Below are 24083 nucleotides of genomic sequence, written 5' to 3'. Positions count from 1 at the left end.
AGGGAAAAGAATTATTATATATATATATATATACATATATATATATTATTGGGAAAATGGGGGGAAATTAGGGTTTTGAAAAGGAAATTTATTTATATACGGGTTAAGGCTCCTTGAGATTCGTGCAAAGGGAAAAAAAGGAAAAAAAAGATAAAAACCATCTTCGTCTTCTCCTTCGTTCAAGTGTGTCACCCTTTGGTGTGCCAGTGTTGTTCGTGAAGAAAAATGATGGTTCTTTACACCTATGCATAGACTAGGGAGAGTTTAATAAGGTAACCATAAATAAGTATCCGCTCCCCAGAATTGATAACTTGTTTGATCAGCTACAAGGAGCTACCGTATTCTCCAAAATTGACTTCAGGTCAGGTTACCACCAACTGAGGATAGAGGACAACGATATTTCTAAGACTGTGTTCCGTTCTAGATATGGACATTATGGGTTCATTGTAATGTCATTTGGATTGACCAATACTCTAATGGTGTTTATGGACTTGATGAATAGAGTGTTCAGGAATTTTCTCGACACTTTTGTGATAGTTTTTATTGATGATATTCTAGCCTATTCTAAGACAGAGACAGAGCATAAGGAACATCTTAGGAAGGTCTTGGGAATTCCGAGGGAGAATAAGTTGTATGCCAAGTTCTCCAAGTGTGAATTCTTGCTATGTAAAGTTTCCTTTCTTGGGCATGTGGTGTCGAAGGATGGAGTGTCTGTGGACCCAGCTAAAATTGAGGCGGTTATGAGTTGGCCCCATCTCACGAAAGTTGGTGAGGTGTGTAGTTTCTTGGGGTTGGCAGGTTATTATCATCGGTTTGTAGAGAATTTCTCTCGCATAGCCACCTATTTGACTCAGTTGACCAGAAAGGGAGCATCATTTGTTTGGAGCAAAGCTTGTGAGGATAGTTTTCAGAATCTCAAGTAAAAGTTAATCTCTACACCGATTTCTATAGTACCATATGGTTTTTGAAGTTTTATGATTTACAATGATGCTTCTAAGAAGGGGCTAGGTTTTGTGCTTATACAACACTGTAAAGTGTTTGCCTATGCCTCCTGCCATTTGAAGAACAATGAGCGAAACTTTCCCACTCATGACTTAGAGCTAGCAATAGTGGTTTTTGCCTTGAAAATTTGGAGACACTATTTGTACGGAGAAAAGATATGGATTTTCACCGATCTTAAGAGTTTAAAATATTTCTTCACCCATAAGGAGTTGAATAGGAGTTAAATATGGTCTTAGTAGGAAGACAACTCATTCAGCAACCTTAGTCACCAAATAGGCTCATTTATATAAGGATTTTGAACAAGCTAAGATTGCAGTAACGGTGGGGGAAGTCACCTTGCAGCTAGCACCATTGCCAGTACAATCGACTTTGAGGAAGAGAATTATAGATGCATAATAGGGAGATTCGTATCTTGTTCAGAAGTTCTGTCACGTGGAGTTAGGATGGGACAATGAGTTTTTATTATCCTTGGATCATGGTCTTCTTTATCAAGGATGTCTATACGTACCTGTAAACAGTGATCTTAAGAGCGAATTGTTGGCAGAAGCTCATAGCTCTCATTTCTCAATACATCCTAACAGCACCAAGATGTATCCGAACTTGAAACGATATTATTGATGGTTTTATATAAAGAGGGAGATAAATGAATATGTTAGTAAACGTTTAGTCTGTCAGCAGGTGAAAGCCTTGAGGTAGAAGCCAACGAATTTATAGCCTTTGAGCGTATCGGAAATGGAAGTAGGCGAGTGTTTCCATGGATTTCATTATGGGTTTATCAAGAACAACAAAAGGTTATTTAGTAATATGGGTGTTAGTGGACAGACTCATTAAGGTAGCACATTTCGTTTCGGAAAAGCCCATGTATTCCATGAATAAGTGGGTGCAACTGTCCTTGAAAGAGGTAGTGAGATTGCATGGGGTGCCAGTGTCGATTGTGTTCGAAAAAGACCCTTGTTTACCTTTAGCTTTTGGAAGAGCCTCTAAGAAACGTTGAGGATTTGGTTGAATTTCATTACAGCCTTCCACCCTCAGATTGACGGGCAAACGGAGCACTTGAACTAGACTTTTGGAAAATATGTTGCACGTTTGTGCGTTGGACATTTCAGGGAGTTGAGACATTCACCTACATTTGGTAGAGTTTGCATATAATAACAGTTACCAGGCTACTATTAGCATATTGCCATTTGAAGCTCTGTACGGTAAGGGTTGTAGGTCTCCTGTTTGCTCGGGTGAAGTTGGTGAACGAAATTTTGTGGGAACTGAGTTGGTGCAGATGTCAAATGAGGCCATGAGAAGATTAGGCAACAAATACTAACAACATAGAGTAGAATGAAAAGTTATACCGATGTTTGGCATAAAGATCTTGAGCTCGAGGGGGAGATAAAGTGTTCCCGAAAGTAGCACCTATGAAAGGTGTCCTGAGGTTTGGAAGGAAGGGGTAGCTAAGTCCGCATTTTGTTGGGCCATTCGAGGTTTTGGAGCAAATTGGCCCTATCGGTTGACACGACCATCACCTCTCTCTATTGTGCACAATGTTTCCCATGTCTCAATGTTGAGGAAGTACATAACAGATTCGTCTCATGTGGTGGACTTTGAGGCCTTGCAGTTGAACAGGAACTTAAGTTATGAATAGAAGCCTACACAGATTATTACAAGGGAAATGAAAGTTTTGTGCAATAGAAAGATAGCACTTATGAAGGTTTTGTGACAAAATCATCAATTCGAAGAGGCAACATGGGAAAGAGATGATGAAATGAGAACTCAGTACCAAGAGCTTTTCCAAGATCAAAACTTTCGAGGATGAAAGTTCCTTAAGAAGGATAGAATTTTACAATCCAAATTTCAGGAAATTGTATTCATTTATCTTGAATTATTCAGGATTGTATTTCCTGAAGATTTGAAATTTGTTTATTTTGAAGGGATATATCAATTTAAATCAATCTTTGTAAAAGATATAGATTTAATTCAATTATTGAGAATTCAATTTATTTTTTTTGGAGTGGGTGGATTTCATTTGGTTTTAATTGGATTATTTGTTGAGATTTAATTTCTTTTGAAATTTTATTTGTTGGGGATGAAGGTGGTGGAAAGGAAGGTGTTAAAAAAATTTAAATATATATGTTTATTAAGGGAAAATAATTATTATTATGTGTATATATTGGTTTAAGGAAAAAGGGAGAAAATTAGGGTTTTGAAAAGGAAATTTATTTATATAGAAATTAGGACTGCTCAAGATTCGTGCAAAAGGAGAAAAAAAAAGAAAAAGAGAGCAATATCATTTCATTCTTCTCCTTCATTCGATCGAACCCCCCTTTTCTGATTCTTTTCCTTCTGACCGAGTCGCCATGCCACTGAAGGAACTCTTAACGAAAAGCATCCATGAGCGCGTGGACGTCTAGACAATAAGCAAGTGGGAGAGACAACTATCGTATAGCAGGGATGCTTATCGTTTAGACAAAGCTACACGATCGTGTAGGTTTTACTAAGCGATCGTCTAGTAAAAGATATACGATTGTTTAGAAAACGCGGCACGCTAGGTGATCATTTAGGAAAGCTAAGCGATTGTTTAGAGAAAGGCGTGCAAATGACGTAGGTGTGCGATCGTTTATACAAGAGACTCTATCGTATATGCTCTTGGGTAAGCGATCAAGACGTTTCACACCTATTGCGATTTTTTTCCAACTTCTTTGCAAAATGAAACAAATTTTCATTTTATTATTCAGTTACAATAAACGACTTCGGATTCTCCCACTAACGCACGACTGAGGAGAGGTTTTCGACCAATTATCATATAATTAACCAATTTAATTAATAAATGAATATAATCATATTATATTCTTACCCTATAGTTTGATATCATATATCTACTGTAGTAATTTCTCCTCCACTTGATATAAATCATATTTATATCTAATTTCCTCCAAAAAAATGTATCTCATACATTTAGCCAATTATATCATATATAACTAACCATTTCAATTATATCATATATAATCAAACTCCCTCTTATCAATTTGAACATTTCAAACTGACTCAAACACTGATTCTCGACTTTATCCAAGCGGGCCGCATTTGTAGCGTTACCAGGATAAGGTTTCCCTCCTATATCCATATACTAAAGACCATATTGGTTATCACTCAAGACATGATCCACATGTATGTCACCACATACATGCTTAAGTTACATACAAATAACTAAGGATTTTATATTTATTGGTTTGTGGTAAAGTAAATAAAACATACAACTGAGCAAAAACAAGATGTGAAGTAAATATCATATATTATAAAACACAAGCGTTCGTACAAAATTTTTACAAACTACAGGACACGAGACTTTAGGGCATCAACCCCAACAATCTCCTGCTTGTCCTAAAGCGAAATGGGGTGTACATAAAACTAGTACAAAACAATAAACTAGGGCATAAAAGCGCAGTACAAAAAAATCTCCCACTTGCCCTAGTCCTGCAGGTGGCGATCCTTTAGACCCATGCTCTGAAGGTGACCCTCAAACACTATAGCCATGAGAGCCTTCGTAAACGAGTCAGCAACATTGTACTCCGAAGCGATTTTCGTGACGATCATGTCCCCTCAATGCACTATCTCGCAGATCAGATGATACTTCCACTCTATGTGTTTGTCGGGCTTGTGACTCCTCAACTCCTTCGAGTTCGTCACTGCCCCACTATTATCACAATACAGGGTAATGGGCCTAGACATATCTGGAACAACTTTCAGTTTTGTCAGGAACTTCTTGAGCCAGACTACCTTCTTAGCAGCTTTGCAAGCCGCTATGTACTCCGCCTCTATAGTGGAGTCGACGAGGCACCCCTGCTTAGTGCTTTGCCACACTACAGCTTCTTCGTTAAGAGTAAAGACTGACCCTGATATGAACTTGCGAGAGTTCTTATCAGTCTGAAAGTCAGAATCCGTGTATTCAGTAAGGATAAAATTCCTAGATTAATACACAAGCATGTAGTCCCTCGTTCTCCGAAGATACTTTAAGATGTTCTTCGCTGTGGTCCAGTGACCTTGGCCCTGTCGCTGACTATGCCCACAGTGTAGCAAATGTCTGGACGAGCACAGAGCATCGCGTACATCAAACTGCCAACGACAGATGCATATGGGGCCCGTTTCATCTCCTCAACCTCTTGAGACGTCTTAGGACACATGTCTTTAGAAAAAGTGACTCCATGACTGAATGGCAGTAGGTCTCTCTTGGAGTTCTGCATCGAGTACTTGAGTAACATCTTGTCAATGTACGATGTCTGAGATAGTGCTAGCACTTTTTTCTTATGATCATGAAAAATCTATATTCCTAGAAAAAACTGAGCCTCTCCTAAATCTTTCATTCAGAATTGGGTCGCTAGCTAGTTCTTAACTGCAGTCCATAGACCTATATCATTTCTAATGAGTTGTATATCGTCTACATACAACACTAAGAAGACTACTGAAGCGTTGATGATCTTCTTGTATACACAAGGTTCATCAATGTTTTAGTCAAAGGCATACGACTTGATCGCAGTATCAAACCGTATGTTCCAAGATCGAGACGCCTGTTTCAGCCCATAAATGGACCGATTTAGCTTGCAAACCTTTTTCTCTTGACCTTGGGCTATGAATTCCTCGGGTTGCACCAGATAAATGCTGTCTCTCAAGATTGCAATCAGACAGGCTATCTTACGTCCATTCGCCAGATTCTCATAATTATTGAGATAAGCTGCAATGGACAAGAGGCGATACAAGATCGACTTTAACATGGCAACAAACGAGAAAGTCTCCTTCTAGTCGACTCCTTCTACCTGGGTATAACCCTTTATCCACAAGTCGAGCCTTAAAGGTTTGTACACTTCCATCAACACCATCGTTTCATGCTTTGTAGATCCATTTACATCTATAGATTTTACCCCATCAGGTTGATCCTACAAGATCCCATATTGAGTTGCAAAGTACATCGCACTCATCTTAGAGATCACATGGCCTTTGGCCCATTACAATCCGGTCAAAATTCCTCATTGCCTTCTGATAAGACAAGGGTCCTCAACATCCGCCATTGCTACCATATCAAGGATTTACGTGAAACCCAGATAGCAAACGAGCGTGTTCGCAAACCCTCCTCGTCGATTTCCTCAACTCTTGAAGTGTGAACCGAAACTATAGATGAACTTCCATCAACAACTCTTGTTGATGTAGCAGACTCTTTCAAAACCCTGTTTAAGTTTCTCGTGTGATTTCATTAGTTAGAAAGCTAGTTAAACCAGACTTTACTTCGTGACTGTTTTCTTTATATTGATCCTCCTTCTAGGAAAGTGTGTTCGGGTAAACAAAACACCCTACATTTTCTGACGGATTCACAAAAAATATTACCTCCCCCGTGTGTTATCCTTTTTGGGGTACATACAAGAAAGAGCAATATAACATCTCGACCGTTTGATAACGTGGCAGAAATCTCCATGTTTATCATAGTGTTAAGTTCTTAAAAAAAAATGTTGTGAGATTGCGTTGATAAAACATGATTAATTTCAGTCCATCAATGCATCAATTTCATAACTATTACGGTCGCATGCGTCTTCAATCGCAATAGGAACAGTTGATTTAGTCTGTTTTTATGTCTAGAATATAGCGTTGACGCAATGCAAAACTGTGACCATAGGAAATCAAATTGGTCGAGTGCAACATTTCACTGCAAGGCTTTGCCCAAGGTGTTTATCTGTGTCGCAAATATTCGGCCCATTAGAAGTAGTGGTCAGCCACTTGGTACAGCAGCATATCATGTGGGGCGCTATCTGGGTGAAAGGTAACTTAATTGTTGATGTGGATCAGAAAGTTTGAGGGACAAATTTGAATCCAAATTAAGTTGACAGATTTATAACACATCACAAAGTCAATTCAGCCTTTTAGTGACAATTATTCGGCGCATCAGTTAGAATAAAAGCCGTTCCATTGTATAATCATGAAGAGAAGAAGCGGTTATTCACCCTGGATGCTCTATAAATACCAGTGGCACTTCTTCAGAAAAGGGGTTCACGAGTCAAAAAACAGTTAGAGTATTTCATACTCAATTCGCTCGTCTTTGCATAGTTTTCCTTTTGTTTTAAGGCCGGAGCAAGAGAAGACAGTTAAGTGACGCGGAGTATCGCTCAGGACAACTCGAGAGAGAACTTGAGCAAAGAAGCCAGAGAGTGGGCCAACTCTCGCGAGAGCGAGATTATCTTTTGAGCACGAGTAGAAATCAGTGTAAAAGCCTGGGCAATAAGAGATTGCTTTCAGGCCCTTTATTCTATACTTGCATTGTTATTTTGTACTTCATCTTCATATTTATACAATGGAAGTTCAACTTCTACATCTGTTCACTCTCTTAGCATGCATGAGTAGCTAAACTAGTCGAATGGGTTGAGAAAAACTAAGCTAACATGACCTAGGATTGCTTGCTTCGTCTTGTTTTATGTTGTGCCAAATACTCTTTAGAGCTACTCGAGAGAGAGTCTAAAGAAAGAACCTAATGGCTCGAGAGAGCTAGGTTAGAATCTGGACTCGAGAGAGCAAGATTAGAACTGCATAAACAAGAGATAGGGACTTAGAGATAAGCTCTGTTTGTCAACCTGCATCACATGAATCCTCGAGATGGGAATGATATTATGTGGTCGCCTTATTTGTGTGAGTGTCATTTCGTCATCGCATAAATAAAAATAGAAGATTATGTGTAGGTCTTATAGACTTAGCGCATATATCGCATGCATTTTAGCCTTAGAAGCTGTGGCATTCGCACCGAGAGGTAGTTTACTGTTGGATGCATGTTGCATGATCGCATAGCATGATTGCATCCTAGGAAGTATTAGCCGAAACTTTTCTCAACCCGTTCACCACATACTCATCGCATTTCCCGTTTATCAACTCTTTTCGAACTCTGTCGCATTTGTTTATTTTCTTCATTAACGCAATCAACAACAAACCAACAATTTATTTATCTGGTTACCGCAAGGCTTTCATAAAAATTACCAATGCGATCTGTTTTCATAAGTCCCTGTGTTCGACCATGGACTTACTAGGAAACCAGAGGAATTTACACTTGGATTATGCTGAGGAAACTTGAGTGCACAACGCAATTGCATCAACGCATATCATCCACATTTGTACTTCAATAAAATTAAGTATCAAGTTTTTGGCACCGTTGCCGAGGACTTCAGCAAAATAGAGTGCTAACAGTAATTTTTCTGATTTCTTTGCAGACTCTCAATCTCTGGCGAATTACGACCCGGAGATTGAGAGAACATTTAGAAGGAGACGGAGAGACCGCCAACAATAACCATAATTAGATAAAGAAGAGATGGCGGAATAGCTTGGAACTAGAGCACCAAATGATAACAATGTCATGACGAATCCAATCTTGTTGACAAACGATCGCAATAGACCCATCAGGGACTATGCATCGCCAAACCTCTATGATTTCTCTTCGGGAATCATGAGACCTGCCCTCGACGGAAGAAGATTCGAAATAAAGTTGGTGATGCTGCAGATGATCTAGACTGCAGGACAATTCCGAGGAAGGCGTGGCGAGGACCCGCACGCCCATCTCCGAAGCTTTATTGAAATCTGCAATATTTTTGTGTTCCTGAACATCTCTGCCGAAGAAGTTCGACTAACGTTGTTCCCATTTTCTCTCTGTGATCAAACTAGGAAATGGGCGTATTCTCTCAAGCCGGGAGAGATCACTTCTTGGGAATAGGTTGTGGAGAAGTTTATGAAGAAATACTTTCTACTGACTGGGAATGTCAGACGACGGAAACTAATTACAAATTTTAAGCAAGACATGGACGAATCACTCAGCGATGCCTGGGCGAGGTCTAAGAGGTTGGTCAAGGATTGTCCACACAATGGGTTGCCACACTACCTCCAGATGGAAATTTTCTATCATTGTTTGAATCCCGCTTCGTAGACCGCTACCAATGTGGCAGCCGCTGGTGGTCTGCTTGATAAAACTTATGACGAGGCGAAGAATATCTTGGATCGCATCTCTAAGAACCATGAAGATTGGAGAGAGAGTGACCAGAGATTGAGACTCAAAGACAATGACACAAATAATGGTGCTATTGCTTCATTACAAAATCAGATGACCACAATGATGAACCTAATACAAGGAATTGTGATCAGCAGCCCAACACCACAAAACGGGCAAATCAACGCAATCAGTCAAAACACCGCAAGGTGTGCGACTTGCGATGATGGGCATGCGATGGAAGATTGCCCGCAAAATCCACAATTTGTCTACTTTGTAAAGAATAATTCCTTTTCGAATACCTACAACCCCGGGTGGAGAAACCACCCCAATTTTTCTTGGAAGAATCAACAACAGAATTTCCAACCTATGGTGCAAAAAGAAGGGCCACCAGGATTCTTCCCATGCAACAACGGTAAAACAAACAATCAAGCAAGTAGCTCACAACCACCACAATCCTCTTCTTTGGAAAGCCTATTGAAGCAATACATAGAGAAAAATGAAACTGTGCTTCAAAGTCAGGTTACGTCTATTCGCAATTTAGAATTACAGATGGGCCAGATTGCGAGTGAGCTGAAGAGTAGACCGCAAGGGGCTCTGCCAAGTTCAACTGAACTTCCATGCAATCCGAGGGGATCAAGTAAAGAGCAATGTCAGGTTGTGACATTGCAAATTGGGAAGCATGTGGAGGGAGAAAAGAAGAAGCTTAGTCGGACAGCTTCCATTTCGGCTGAACCAGAGATTGCGGTGACGCAAGAAGAAGAAAGAGAAAAAGAAGCAGTAGAACCAGAGGTTGCATCGATCTCAAAGCCAACTGAGATAGGAATCGTGAAAGTGCAGTTACCCCCTTTTCCGCAGAGACTAAGAAAGAAAAAGAACGAAGTACCAACGCTTCCTATCTATGTTAAAGAAATTACATGTTAATATTTCTTTCAGTGAAGCGATTGAGAAAATGCCTACCTACGCAAAGTTTCTGAAGGATATGGTAACTAAGAAGAGGGGAGCTGGAAAGTTTGCCACGGTGATGTTGACACAAAGTTCCAAATCAATAATTCCACCGAAGATGAGTGATCTTGGGAGCTTTACCATTCCTTGCTCCATAGGAGGACTGTACATCGGGCAAGCCCTGTGTGACCTGGGAACCAGCATAAATTTGATGCCTCTGTCAATCTTTAGACAACTGAATGTGGGGCAACTTGTGCCCACAACAGTGACTCTCCAACTAGCCGATAGATCTCTAGTGCATCCAGAGGGTGAATGATGTGCTGATAACCATTGATAAGTTTATCCTACCAGTTGACTTCATCATATTGGACTATAAGGTCGGCAAAGATGTGCCCATCATTCTGGGGCGACCTTTTCTATCAACGAGTCGTGCTCAAATTGATGTGCATAAAGGGGAAATCACTTTGAGCATCAATGGATAGAAGCTCAAGTTTAACATAATTTGTGCCATGAAGTTTCTGGATGAAGAAGACCTGCATGACTCAGATGATGACCAGAATGTGATTGAAGAAGAAAAGTTTGATGAAGAAAATGAAGAAGAGGATGCTAGTGCATACGTTACTGCCTGTAATGCGATCACAACAAAAACAAGCAAGGAAGAAGAAATGATCGCAAAGCAAGAAGAAGAGCCAACAGAAAAAGAAGAGAGAAAAACAACACAACCTTCCCTAGTGGAGCCACCAACACTTGAATTGAAGACCCTACCAACCCATTTGAAGTATACATTTTTGGGGCAGAATGAGAAGTTGCCAGTTATCATTTCCTCTGCGCTCAATGAAGACCAGAAGAATGCGTTGATGAGCATTCTCAGGAAACATGTACGAGCAATTGGCTGAACGCTCACCGACATTAGATGAATTAGCCCTGTTTATTGTATGCACCGCATTCACCTTAAGGAAGACCACAAAGCAACGATTGAACATCAACGCAGACTCAACCCTGCAATGAAAGAGGTCGTCAAGAAGGAGATCATCAAATGTCTAGATGTGGGCATTATCTATCCTATAGCAGATAGCACGTGGGTCAGCCCCGTGTAGTGTGTGTCTAAGAAGGGCGGCATGACGGTAGTCCCGAATGAAAACAACGAATTAATACCGCAAAGAACCATCACTGGATGGATCATTTGCATGGATTATTGCAAGCTGAATGCGACCATAAAGAAAGATCATTTCCCTCTACCATTCATTAATCAAATGGTAGACCGACTAGCTGGAAATGATTTTTACTGCTTTCTGGATGGTTATGCCAGGTACAACCAAATTATGATAGCTTCAGAAGATCAAGACAAGANTGGAAATGATTTTTACTGCTTTCTGGATGGTTATGCCAGGTACAACCAAATTATGATAGCTTCAGAAGATCAAGACAAGACTACATTCACCTGCCCATATGGGACCTTCGCTTTTCGCCACATGCTGTTTGGCCTCTGCAATGCTCCAAGCACGTTCCGAAGGTACATGATGACTATCTTTTCAGATTATCTTGAGGTCTCTATTGAAATCTTTATGGACAACTTCTCTGTTTATAGGAACACCTATGAAGTCTTTCTAGCCAACTTGAAGAAGATACTGAAGAGATGCGAAGAGACAAATCTGGTGCTCAACTGGGAAAAATGTCATTTCATGGTCAAAGAGGGTATAGTGTTGGGACACAAGGTTTCCCGGGATGGATTGGAGGTGGACAAAGAAAATCAAAGCAATTGAAAAGCTTCCACCTCCAGCAAGCGTGAAGGTTGTACGAAGCTTCTTAGGGCATGCTGGATTTTCCAGATGATTTGTCAAGGACTTTTCTAAAATAGCATGACCATTGAGTGCGTTATTAGAGGCTGATAGAAAATATGAGTTTGACAACAACTGCCTCAATGCATTCAGAGTTTTGAAAGATGCGCTGATTACCATACCCGTATTGATTGCGCTGAATTTGACACTTCCTTTTGAAATCATGTGCGACGCAAGCGGGTATGCGATGGGAGCAACTTTAGCACAAAAGAGAAAAATAATTTTGCATCCCATCGCATACGCGAATAAAACATTAGATCCTGCTTAGACAAATTATACCACCACAGAGAAAGAGCTCCTGGCGGTAATTTTTGTGTTGGAGAAATTTCGGGCATATCTGTTAGGAACATAGGTACTCATCCATATTGATCATTTGACAATAAAGTACTTAATGATAAAGAAGGACACAAAGCCAAGGCTGATCAGGTAGGTTCTCCTCCTTTAAGAATTTGATATAGAAATAATCGATCAAAAGGGGACAGAGAATCAAGTTGCGGATCACTTGTCTAGACTGAAAAATCTTGAGGTTAACCGCAATGAGTCTGAGGTGAGTGTCGTATTCCCGGATGAGCAGCTATTCCATATAGAAGAATTGCCCTGGTATGCGGACATAGTTAATTATTTGGTTTGTGAGCTAGTCAATTATTTGGTTTGCGAGCAATTTCCTGAAGGTTACACCTACCACCAACAAAAGAAGCTCAAAGATGAATGCAGACATTATTATTGGGATGAGCCGAATCTGTATAAAAGAGGGGCAGACCAGATTTTTCGATTATGCGTACCAAATGCTGCTCAACAATGCATATTATCATAATGTCACGACTCACCATATGGTTGGCACTTTAGAGGGCAGTGCACCGTAATCAAAGTATTACAGAATGGATTCTTTTGGACTACATTGTTCAAGGATGCAGCTGATGCCAACGCACAGGTAACATTTCATGGAAACATGTAATGCCAATGAACACTATCTTGGATCTTGAATTGTTCGACGTATGGGGGATTGATTTCATGGGACCATTTCCTCCTTCGAATGGTAAACATTACATTTTATTAGCCGTCGATTATGTATCCAAGTGGGTAGAGGCAATAGCATGCACCACAGGTGATGCGGCAGTAGTCTCCTAGTTCCTGAAGAAACATATTTTCACTCGTTTTGGTACTCTCTGTGCCATCATAAGTGATGAAGGATCCCACTTTGTCAACCATAATATCAAGGAGCTACTGCGCAAATACAACATTCTCCACAAAGTGGCCACCACATACCATCCGCAAACGAATGGTCAGGCGGAAGTGTCCAATCGAGAAATTAAGTTGATACTTGAGAAGGTAGTAAGGCCTTCACGAACAGATTGGGAAATAAAGCTTGACGATGCGTTGTGGGCATACCGGACTACATTTAAAACACCCATTGGCATGTCCCCATATGCGTTGGTATTTGGTAAGGCGTGTCATTTTCCTTTGGAGCTGGAATATAAGGCACTGTGGGTGGTAAAGAAGCTGAACTTTGATTTGAAGAAATCAGGAGAAGCGCGAAAAATGCAACTGGTCGAGCTAGAAGAATGGAGGATTAACGTATACGAAAATGCGAAGATTTACAAAGAGCGCACCAAGCGCTGTCATGAAAAACACATATGCAGTAAAAACCTCTAAGTCGGGCAGAGGGTCTTACTCTTCAACTCACGTCTGCGGCTCTTTCCGGGAAAATTAAAATCACGTTGGTCCGGACCATTCATAGTTAGACAAATAGTTTCGCATGGCGCGGTTGAATTATCAAATGATGATGAAACCAACATATTCAAAGTTAATGGGCAGCGAGTAAAAAAATATCATGGAGAAAGCTGGCATCACCGAGTCGACTCTGTGGAACTAAAGAACTTTTAATAAAGAAAGAAGTAGGTGGTCTCTGTGTTATCAAACATTTGCAATCCATCAGGGATGCAAGTTTTGGGAAGCATGAAATCTTCATCTTTTCTCTACTATTCTTAATTTTCATTCCACTATCCTTTTTCAGCTTTATCATTTCTATTACAAAAATAAAAAAATAAAAAAATTGACCCTTTCTCTGTTTTTCTTGCAACGATTAAGGTACAGGATTGCAGAGATGTTACATGAAGTAGCAAATCATCTCACTCCGTCACCGCAATCCATAGAAGATAGATCGCCGCAAAGTTGGATGCGTCAATACACAATGCGGGAGACAGTGCAAATTTTGGGGTGTATTCTTCCTTATCTTTATTTCAAATTTTGCACTATCGCATCGCATGTTAGTTTTAAAAGTCTTATCACTGCAATCATTTGACATAGATAAATTTAGTAAGTTACCACATGCTGTTTCTTTGCCAAATATGATTTCAATGATGAAAAACATGCTTCTATTTCTTTCATATATACTAGAGTCATCTTAACTTTAAGATAGTCACCTCATAAAATATTTCTAGAAGTTAGGGGTTTGTCAGCCTTCTTTCAAACTCTCTTTAAAAAGCTTTCTACGAACATTGCATGACTTATATCAATCTTTTGGCAATGAGGACATTGCCGCATTTTAAATTTGAGGGTGAGGTATTTATTTTCGACCTTGCTTATTTCTTAAAAAAAAAAAATTTTTTTACAACTCCACTGTCAACGCAATGGGAAACCCATGTTGATAAGAGTTAAGTTGTGAAAGGCACTTACTCATAGTTGGATGTCTGCATGACACACGTGGGGGCAAGCCAAAATGAAAGTAAGTCATCAGGATCAACACATAAATAAATGACCGCAACTCCACTGCCAAGTAGGCATGAGTTTAGTCTGAGAAAGAGCGCATTGCTCGTAGTTGGATGTTTGCATGACACACGTGGGGGCAAGCCAAAACGAAGGCAAGGCACTTGGATCAGCGCAAGGCCAGGAAAAAATAATAATGTCAAAAAATATGCAAGGATAAAATTATTTGACACCCCGGTAAAAAAACAAAAAATTGAAATAAATCATGCGATGTTCCAGAAATTAGTAAAGTCCTTTTGAAGGTTAAGCTTACAGTCCCTAGGTGAATGCGGTGCATATAATCAGCTTTTCGGTGACAATTATTCGGCACATCAGTCAGGAATTAAAGCCGTCCCATCTGTACAATCATGAGAGAGAAGCCGCCTTTCACCCTGGATGCTCTATAAATACCAAGGGCATTCTTCAGAAAAGGGGTTCACGAGTTTAGCAGTTAGAGATTTCATACTTCAGTTTGCTCATCTTTGTGCATAGTTTTCCTTTCGTTTTAAGGCGGAGCAAGAGAAGAGTGGTGATGTCGGAGATCGCTCAGGGCAACTCGAGAGAGAATCTTGAGGCGAAGAAGCAGAGAGCGGGCCGACTCTCGCGAGAGCGAGATTATCTTTTGAGCACGAGTAGAAATCAGTATAAAAGCTTGGGCAGCAAGAGATTGCTTCTAGGCCCTTTATTCTATACTTGCATTGTTATTTTGTACTTTATCTTCATCTTTATACAATGGAAGCTCTATTTCTACATCTGTTCACTCTCTTAGCACGCATGAGTAGCTAAACTAGTCAAATGGGTTTAGGAAAACTAAGCTAACATGACCTAGGAAGTTCATTTCTTACGATTGTCTTTTTTTATGTTGTGCCAAATACCCTTTAGAGCTACTCGAGAGAGAGTCTAAAGAAAGAACCTAATGACTCGAGAGAGCTAGGTTAGAATCTGGACTCGAGAGAGCAAGATTAGAACTGTATAAACAAGAGATAGGGACTTAGAGATAAGCTCTGTTTGTCAACCTGCATCGCATGCATCCTAGAGATGGGAATGATATTATGTGGTTGCCTTATTTGTGTGTGTGTCATTTCGTCATCGCATAAATAAGAATAGAGGCTTATGTGTAGGTCTTATAGACTTAGCGCATATATCGCATGCGTTTTAGCCTTAGAAGCCGTTGCATTCGCACCGAGAGGTAGTTTACTGTTGTATGCATGTTGCATGATCGCATAGCATGAATGCATCCTAGAAAGTGTTAGCCGAAACTTTTCTCAACCCTTTCACCGCATACTCATCGCATTTCCCGTTTATCAACTCTTTTTGAACTCCGCCGCATTTTTTTTTATTTTCTTCATTAACGCAATCAACAACAAACCAACAGTTTATTTATCTAGTTACTGTAAGGCTTTTATAAAAATTACAAATGCAATCTGTTTTCACAAGTCCCTGTGTTCGACCTGGACTTACCAGGAAACTCAGAGGAATTTACACTTAGATTCCACTGAGGAAACTTGAGTGCACAACGCAATTTCATTAACGCATATCATCCACATTTCCACTTCAATAAAATTAAGCATCAACCGTGGTTCCAACTTCTTGGGATTAGCCTCAAGCATATGTGCAGGGTAACCCCAAATGTAGAAGTGACGTTAACTAGCTTTACGCCCATTCTCCAACTCCATCAGGTGTTCTCGCAACACTCTTGAAGGGAACACAGTTAAGTATGTATACCGTAGTCTCTACTGCGAAACCCCAAAACGAGTCTGGTAAGGAAGTGTGTACAACTTCACAGTCAGTTCTCGACCTCAGTATCATGTATCATTTATCTTGTATCGCGTATCATATTAGTTTAGGATTTATTTTATTAACACATTTTTACTTTCATCGTAATTTAAATTTCTGTATAAATCAACATTCTTTATTCATTATTAAAAACCCATCACATGAATCGCCGGAAAACCTCGGCAAAAGAATTTAGTGGCCAGACCACTCCAAATCAGAGAGGGGAAGAGCACGGAGAGTGCCCCACTCCCAACACTGTCATTTGAAAGCGAGAAGAAGAGAAGAGACGACAGAGAAGTGTTCGGGAGTATTCTGAGTAATATGGAGAAGGAGGGAGCACTACCTGAAGCAGGAGTCATTAATAAACCCTTTCCTTCAGAAAAAAGAGATGGAAGAAGCTTCGCAGAGAAGCACCCTGGCCGTTTCGGAACCTAAGGAAACTGTTTAAATAGAATCCTATGAGGCTGTCTCTTATACACATCTAGATGTGTATAAGAGACAGCCTATGAGGGATCCATCAGGGTTGTTTTGGGGAGGTGGAAGCGAAGAAGCTGCCTGAAACGGCTGAAGAAGAAGAAAAAGAACAAGGAGAAGAGGGCAGAAGGAGATGAAGCTGTCTCTTATACACATCTAGATGTGTATAAGAGACAGCCTATGAGGGATCCATCAGGGTTGCTTTGGAGGAGGTGGAAGCGAAGAAGCTGCCTGAAACGGCTGAGGAGAAGAAGAAGAACAACAACAACAAGGAGAAGAGGGCAGAAGGAGATGAAGAAGCCCAGCCAAGGAAGGAGGAGAAAGAAATAAAATCGAGTGAGAAGAGGGAACACAGACAAGAAGAGAAGCGCTTGAAGAAGAAGGAAGAGAAGAGAAAAAGGGCTGAGAGCCCAAAAGTCGATGGAAAATCAACCACCACAAGGGTGGATGAGGGGGTGTCAACGCAACAAAGAGAATCAGCGCAACCTGAAGAGGAATCAACGCAAATAAGAACGGTTGCGACTGGCGATGGAGAGGATCCAGACATCACCCCTCTTATGCGGCGTCGCAAGGAGAATACGCTGCAAGGGTCAACAATCGACCTACCAATTTTGCAAAGTGTAGTAAAAGAGAAGGAGAGAAGAAGAAGAGAGGAAGAAGAAAAACAAGAGAAGATGTTGCAGGCACAACAAATCATCGCAGAAGGCGATTTAAGAAGAAAATTACACGATGAAGAAGTGCGCCACAACAACGCAATCTCGGCAGAAGAAGAAAGAATAAGGCTCGAGGAAGAACAACACATACTGTAGGCCTCAGAGTAGTTTGAAAGAGAAATGAGAGAAGAAGAAGAGGAAGAAAAGAAGAAGAAGGAAGAGAAAGAGAAGAGGTGCAGAGTAAATGTTTAGCGCATAAGAGAAAAGAAGAGTAAAGAAATTGCGAAGTGGGAAAAGGAGGAATAGTGTAAGGAACGGGAAAAGAGACAAAAACAAAGATCCCGCCTTGTGTTAACAAAAGAGAAGGGAAAAGCAAAAGCAGAAAGCAGTGAGCATGCATTGGCTAAAGGACGCCTATCCAAGAAGAAAGAGAATGACAACATGATGATGGAGATGGGGTTCTTCCCTGCACCAACGTCACTACCAAACTTAATCACAAGTGTTGTACAAGAAAATGGATGGGAAACATTCTGCCAGTGCCCATCCATTGTAATCCCAACAGTAGTGTGAGCTTTCTATAATGGAAGAAGTGCGCCACAACAACGCAATCTCGGCAGAAGAAGAGAGAATAAGGCTCAAGGAAGAATAATGCATATTGTAGGCCTCAGAGCAGTTTGAAAGAGAAATACGAGAAGAAGAAGAGGAAGAAAAGAAGAAGGAAGAGAAGGAGAAGAGGCGCAGAGCAAATGTTCAGCGCATAAGAGAAAAGAAGAGTAAAGAAATTGCGGAGTGGGAAAAGGAGGAATAGTGTAAGGAACGGGAAAAGAGACAAAAACAAAGATCCCACCTTGCATTGACAAAAGAGAAGGGCAAAGCAAAAGTGGAAAGCAGTGAGCCTGCATTGGCCAAAGGAGAGAGAGATCAAGATGTGGGGTTTCCAAAGGCTGGCTGTGAAAGGTGTACAAAGACGTGAAATGCGACGGCAATCTTATGAAGAGGATAGAGAAAGACAAATAATATAAACAACGCAAGTTCTCAATTGCGTTGAAGCTACAAATGTTGTTCACTCTTTCTCTTGGTGTACACCTTCAGTGATCAGCCACACTCCCACATGTCTGTGGTGAAACAGGGACTACGTTAGTGAACAATAAGGTTGCTTCCATGTCTGGAAAGAATAACTCGCTTTAGTTAACGCATTCTTCTGACCTTCTCTCGATAGATCAAGAATGGCAATCTTCAATTCTACTCTCACAAGTGAAGATGTTATCTTAGCATGCCTAAGCTAAAACGCATTTATTCTTTAACATAGATTAAGTACTTAGTTAATTCATATGCCTTATCAGGGAATTAAGAAGACATCATGAGAAAGTGATTGATGGAGAACGAAAAAATAGACAGAAAGGTAAATGAAGCTATCGAAAACATTTAATACGTCTTTAGCGTTTGAATACAAATGGGTGTAATGAAAAATAAAGGAAATAAGAAAATGCAACGATGAAAGAATAGAACAAGATACAAACAAGTGCCAAATGTTTGGCAACTAATTCGATGGAAGAATCGCTTGCCGATAGGAAGGAATTTGAGGTAGAAGAACTTCTCTCAGGCATGTCTAACCGGTAGTAGGTGTTTGCAACAGAGCCTTTCAATCGGGTGGTTGACAAGGTTAGATCTGAGATTCACCTCTTTGGCCTTATCTCGTTCTCTCTTCCCGATCTTCACTCAAGGCACTCACTCAAGCCTTTTCTCTCAACAATTCTGCGCATTTTATCCCGTACTCGTAGCATACTTTTTCTCTGAAATCATGGGGTATTATAGAGTAGATCTTTGACTCTAGCCTTGGTGGTCCCGCCACTTGATGGTATGGTAAATCCAAGATTGGAGAAGATATTATTCCTTCTGTTATGCTATCAGACCATCAATTCTGCACAACCATTAGTTGTACACGTGTCTCAATCCCCCGCTCTCGTGTGCTTTAGTTTCATCTTTCGATCATGGATCTTGCATGTGGTGTTGTTTTTATTACAACATGCGGTTGAAAACACAGCTGTGGATCGAACTATCCACATTGCGCGGCCATTGTGGTAATCGTCTTCTCATTTGTTGATTGACTGGGCCACAATGTGACAGAGATGCATTGATCAAGTTTCTCGTGAGCCTTGAGCCAAAAGCGGTGACTGGCTCCTGCAAAACAGAGTAAAATTCGGCTTGTCTTCCTTTTGGTGTTAGTGAGTGAATTGAAAACATTTATAATTATTGTAATACTAGGCTAATTTTCCATTACAATCGCGCATATATTACTAACTTTTGGGCCGCAATTAGATAAGGTGGCATAAATAACTTGTATTTCTACAAGTTTCACACCCACCAAAAATTTTTAGATATTTGCTTATCTCCAAGCATATCTTCTACTAAGGCAATCATGCTCAATTCCTACCTCTATTTTTGCGACGATTGGTTGCTCCGAATGTTACACTTAGGCACATTACTTAACATCGCAATTTCCCTTCTAATCCTTCCTAATTCTTAGCAAGCCCTACTTATTCTTCTACATGACAAAATTCTGCTCAAAGATGCTTTTTTAGTTTTCCCAAAATAGAATATTTATCTCTATTTGTTCAAAAACACTTGAATGTGTCTATATGCAGTGAGCAAAACTTTGCGTCATTTATTCACTTAGAGACTGTTGATCATGGTTACACTCTTCGTTTGGCTTGTCCCCACGGGTGTCATACGGAATCCAACTACGGTTGTGTGCCAATTTCAATTTTAACTCCATGATAATTAAAGGATTTGTCTCTTGCATTATTTTATCTTTTGTTTTTATTTCTTTTTTATTTCTTTCTTTTTTTCATACTACGTTGTTATTTGAAACCCACCTTTCGTTTGGCTTGCTCCTACGGGTGTCATACGAACATCCAACTACGATCAGGCTCCTTTCACAACTAAACTCTTATCAGGTTGGGACGGTTTTTGATGTTTTCCTTGCGCTAACATTGGAGTTTTTGCATAAATTTTGTTTTAAAATGAAAATGGACACGTTTTCTTAACTACAGCATAATTATCTCATCTGCTCAGACCTTCCCCACCCCCAAATTTAAAGATGACAAGGTCCTCATTGTGCCGTTTGGAGAGACTAGACAAACACTTAGAAGAAAATTTCAAAAAAGAAGGTATGAGCAGAACTTTGCAAGATAAAGGTAAAGTACTGCTAAACTAAGAATTAACTAAGTGTAGTCAGAATTTATTAAGTATGGGAAATGTTTATACGCTTACAGATATTACATCATAGCAACCCAATGAATAACGCAACAATAAAAGATCAGAACATAGCAAATAATTGACAAAGAATGATAAAGAAAAAGGCACGGCAGAAAAGAAGTGAATATGTATTTAATGTATGAAATATTAACAAAGTATACAAATAATTTAAAAATTAACGCAGTACAAAAATTTCTGCCTATACAAAGAATCAAAAGAATTTCGTTAAAAATTTGATTCAGATGGGTGCATGCATTTGACACCCCGCTTCTAATAACGCAAATACATTTTTGCTGATGACGGGCAACGAACGCATGCACCCCTGCAACACATCCCTTAACTAACATATTTCTGGAGGATACCTTAACATAGTGCATTTAGCTAAGGACGGGCAAAGGACACATACGCGTGCAACACACCCCTCAACGCAATGTATTTGGGTGTAATGGCCGCAAGGTGTCGCTTGTTACTCCACAATGCACCCATCATCACATTACATACTAATTTTTCTTCTTTTTACGTCATAAAAAACGCAAGTCGAAAAGACTTTGTGGTGTCTCATGTTTCACCAATCATTCATAAAAAAATTTAAGAGCAACACTCTAATGTTATACAAAATAAAAGGAATCTAAACATGACATGAAAATTAAATTGAAGAGAATTACAGAAAGCATTAAATGCTACTCCTAAAAAGCAGTAAATATACAAGATTTAGAAAGCAGTAAAAGAAAACTGTAAAGAAAGCACGTAAACATAGATAGGGATGCTGATTGAAAGAAGTTTTCAGAATTACCGAAATCGATTCCCCCACAAGCGGTTTAATCCTGCTTGCCCACCCAATGTCCCAGGACATTGTTCACCTCTTTGCCTCATCCCGCAGTGTATACGGGAAGAAAGCTGATACTTTTTTTGGGAATCACCAAGTTATGGGTAATGCGTTGAAACTTGCATCCTTCGCAATCATAGATCTTGAAGTTCCAGTGCTTAATCTTGTCCTAATGTGCTCCTGCGTGAAAAATACACCTGATCTCTATCAACTTTAGAATTTCGGATCGCTCCTGTACTCATAAACCGTCAAGCTGCTCTTTCGCGATAAACAACCAGTACAAAGAGATCTGTTCTGCAAATACCACACTCAAACATAAACCGTTAACCAGTCCCCGACAACGGCGCCATAAAAATTGTAACGACGGGGTTGGGATGTATGATATTAAGTGCTCATGAATGATACGATACTACTTCTATTATGCGTTAATTTGGAATGTTCATGTAGTACGCTCTGCGTTGTCACAAGTTTCCTTACGATAGAACCAAAAGTGTAATTCCATCGCAAGTATCTCGGTGTGATTCGACGTCGAACAACGGGAACTGGTTTAGGTATTGTGGTATGCTCATGATATATGCGACCAGGTTTTCAATCTTTCAAAATGTGTTTATACAGGTATAATAAATTGCGATAAAATAAAGTAAAGCGGTAAAGATGCGATAATAAAATGAAATACAATAAACCTAAGGCTAGAATGATAACAAGATACAAGCTTCATGTACAAGATGCTGGGTCAAGGCTGGCTGTGAAAGGTGACAAAGACGTGAAATGCGACGGCAATTCTTATGAAGAGGATAGAAAGAGAAAGACAAAATAATATAACAACGCAAGTTCTCAATTGCGTTGAAGCTACAAATGTTGTTCCACTCTTCTCTGGTGTACACCTTTCAGTGATCGGCCACACTCCACATGTCTGTGGTGAAACAGGGACTAACGTAGTGAACATAAGGTTGTTCCATGTCTGGAAGTACTACTCGCTTAGTATTAACGCATTCTTCTGACCTTCTCTCGATAGATCAGAATGGCATCTTCACTTCTGCTCTCACAAGTGAAGATTTATCTAGCATGCCTAAAGCTAAACCATTTTATATCTTATACATAGATTAAGTACTTAGTTTAATTCATATTGCTTATCAGGGAATTAAGAAGACATCATGAAAAAGTGATTGATGGAAGAACGAAAATAGACAGAAGATGGTAAATGAAAGCTATCGAAACATTTAATTACGTCTTATTAAGCGTTTGATACATGGTGTGTGAATGAAAAGATAAAGGAAATAGAAATGCAACGATGAAGAATAGAACAGATACAAACAAGTGCCAATGTCTGGGCACTAATTCGATGGAGATCGCTTGCCGATTAGGATGGATTTGATGGTAGAAGAATTTCTCTCAGGCTTGGTCTACCGGTAGTAGGGATGTTTGCACAGAGCTTTCAAATCGGGTGTTTGACAGGTTAGATCTAAGATTCACCTTTTGGCCTTATTCGTCTTCGCCCCAGATTTCTTCACTCAAGCACTCAGCTCAGCCTTTTCTCTCAACAATTTTGCCAGCATTTACCCTGTATCTCGTAGCATACATTTCTCTGAAATCAATGGGGTATTAATAGGAGTAGATCTTTGACTCTGGACTTGTGGTCCCTACTTGATGGTTATGGTAAATCCGCAGATGGAGGGATATTATTCCTTCTGTTATGCGAATCAGACCATCAATCTTCACAACCATTAGTTCTACACGTGTCTCAATCCCCCGCTCTCGCATTGCTTAGTTGCATCTTTCGATTATGATTTCAATGCGGTGTTGTTTTTATTACCGCATGCGGTTGAAAACACAGCTCTGGATCAACTATCACATTGCGCTGCCATTGCGGTAAAGCGTCTCTTCATTGTTGATTGACGGGCGCAATGTGACAGAGATGCGTTGATCAGATTCTCGTGAGCCTTGAGTGCAAGCGGTGACTTGGTCTTTCTGCCAAACAGAGTAAAATTCGGCTTCTCTTCCATCTTTATGGTGTTAGTGGGTGTAATTGGAAAATTTATAATATTGTAATACTAGGCAAATTTTCATACAATTGGTGCATATTTTACTAACTTTTGGCCGCAATATCTAGATAAGGTGGCATAAATAACTTGTATTTCTACAAGTTATCAGGTAACACATAAACTCCCATGTTAATAGAAACAATACCTGGGGATACTGAGAACTCACTATCCCTTACTGTCCCTACTTGGTGGAATTTCTCAACAAGGTAAAGAATCACCCTGTTATGCATCAATATTTCTCTATCTCAAGGTCGGTGGTACTTTCATATGCTACTGTGAAGTGACTCCCTGATCTGCTATTAACAATTTTAGCTCATTCAAAATCTATGCATAAATGAGTTTTTTCTGGTAATTAGAGCTGATGAATGTGTTGTCTTTCCACTTAAGAGCATCTGCCACAACATTTGACTTAAATGGGTGATATAGAATCTCACGATCATAATCGTTCACCAACTTTAGTCATCTACGTTGTCTAATATTTAACTCATTTTGAGTGAAGAAGTATTTAAACTCCTTGTGGTCTATGAAAAT

General features: G+C 39.9%; 1 protein-coding gene across 1 annotated transcript; it reads left to right on the top strand.

The window, feature by feature from the left end:
* The first annotated feature begins 12314 nt into the window (after positions 1-12314).
* LOC120072036 (capping protein inhibiting regulator of actin dynamics-like) lies at positions 12315-17582 on the top strand. The gene is made up of 3 exons (XM_039024458.1): positions 12315-12325; positions 12625-12709; positions 16947-17582. The coding sequence occupies exons 1-3, from the start codon at positions 12315-12317 to the stop codon at positions 17580-17582; spliced, it is 732 nt and encodes a 243-aa protein (XP_038880386.1).
* Positions 17583-24083: the final 6501 nt, after the last annotated feature.

The sequence above is a fragment of the Benincasa hispida genome, chromosome 2 (genome assembly GCF_009727055.1).
Source record: "Benincasa hispida cultivar B227 chromosome 2, ASM972705v1, whole genome shotgun sequence".
NCBI lineage: Eukaryota > Viridiplantae > Streptophyta > Magnoliopsida > Cucurbitales > Cucurbitaceae > Benincasa > Benincasa hispida.
Note: the sequence above shows the minus strand (reverse complement) of the source record. Positions and strands in the feature narration are given on the sequence as shown.

What these genes read in the sequence shown, in the direction of transcription:
- LOC120072036 (XM_039024458.1), top strand. An exon ending in CAGCTGATGCCAACGCACAG is followed by an intron (nt 12,710 to 16,946) that starts GTAACATTTCAT and finishes TGTGTATAAGAG; the next exon opens with ACAGCCTATGAGGGATCCAT.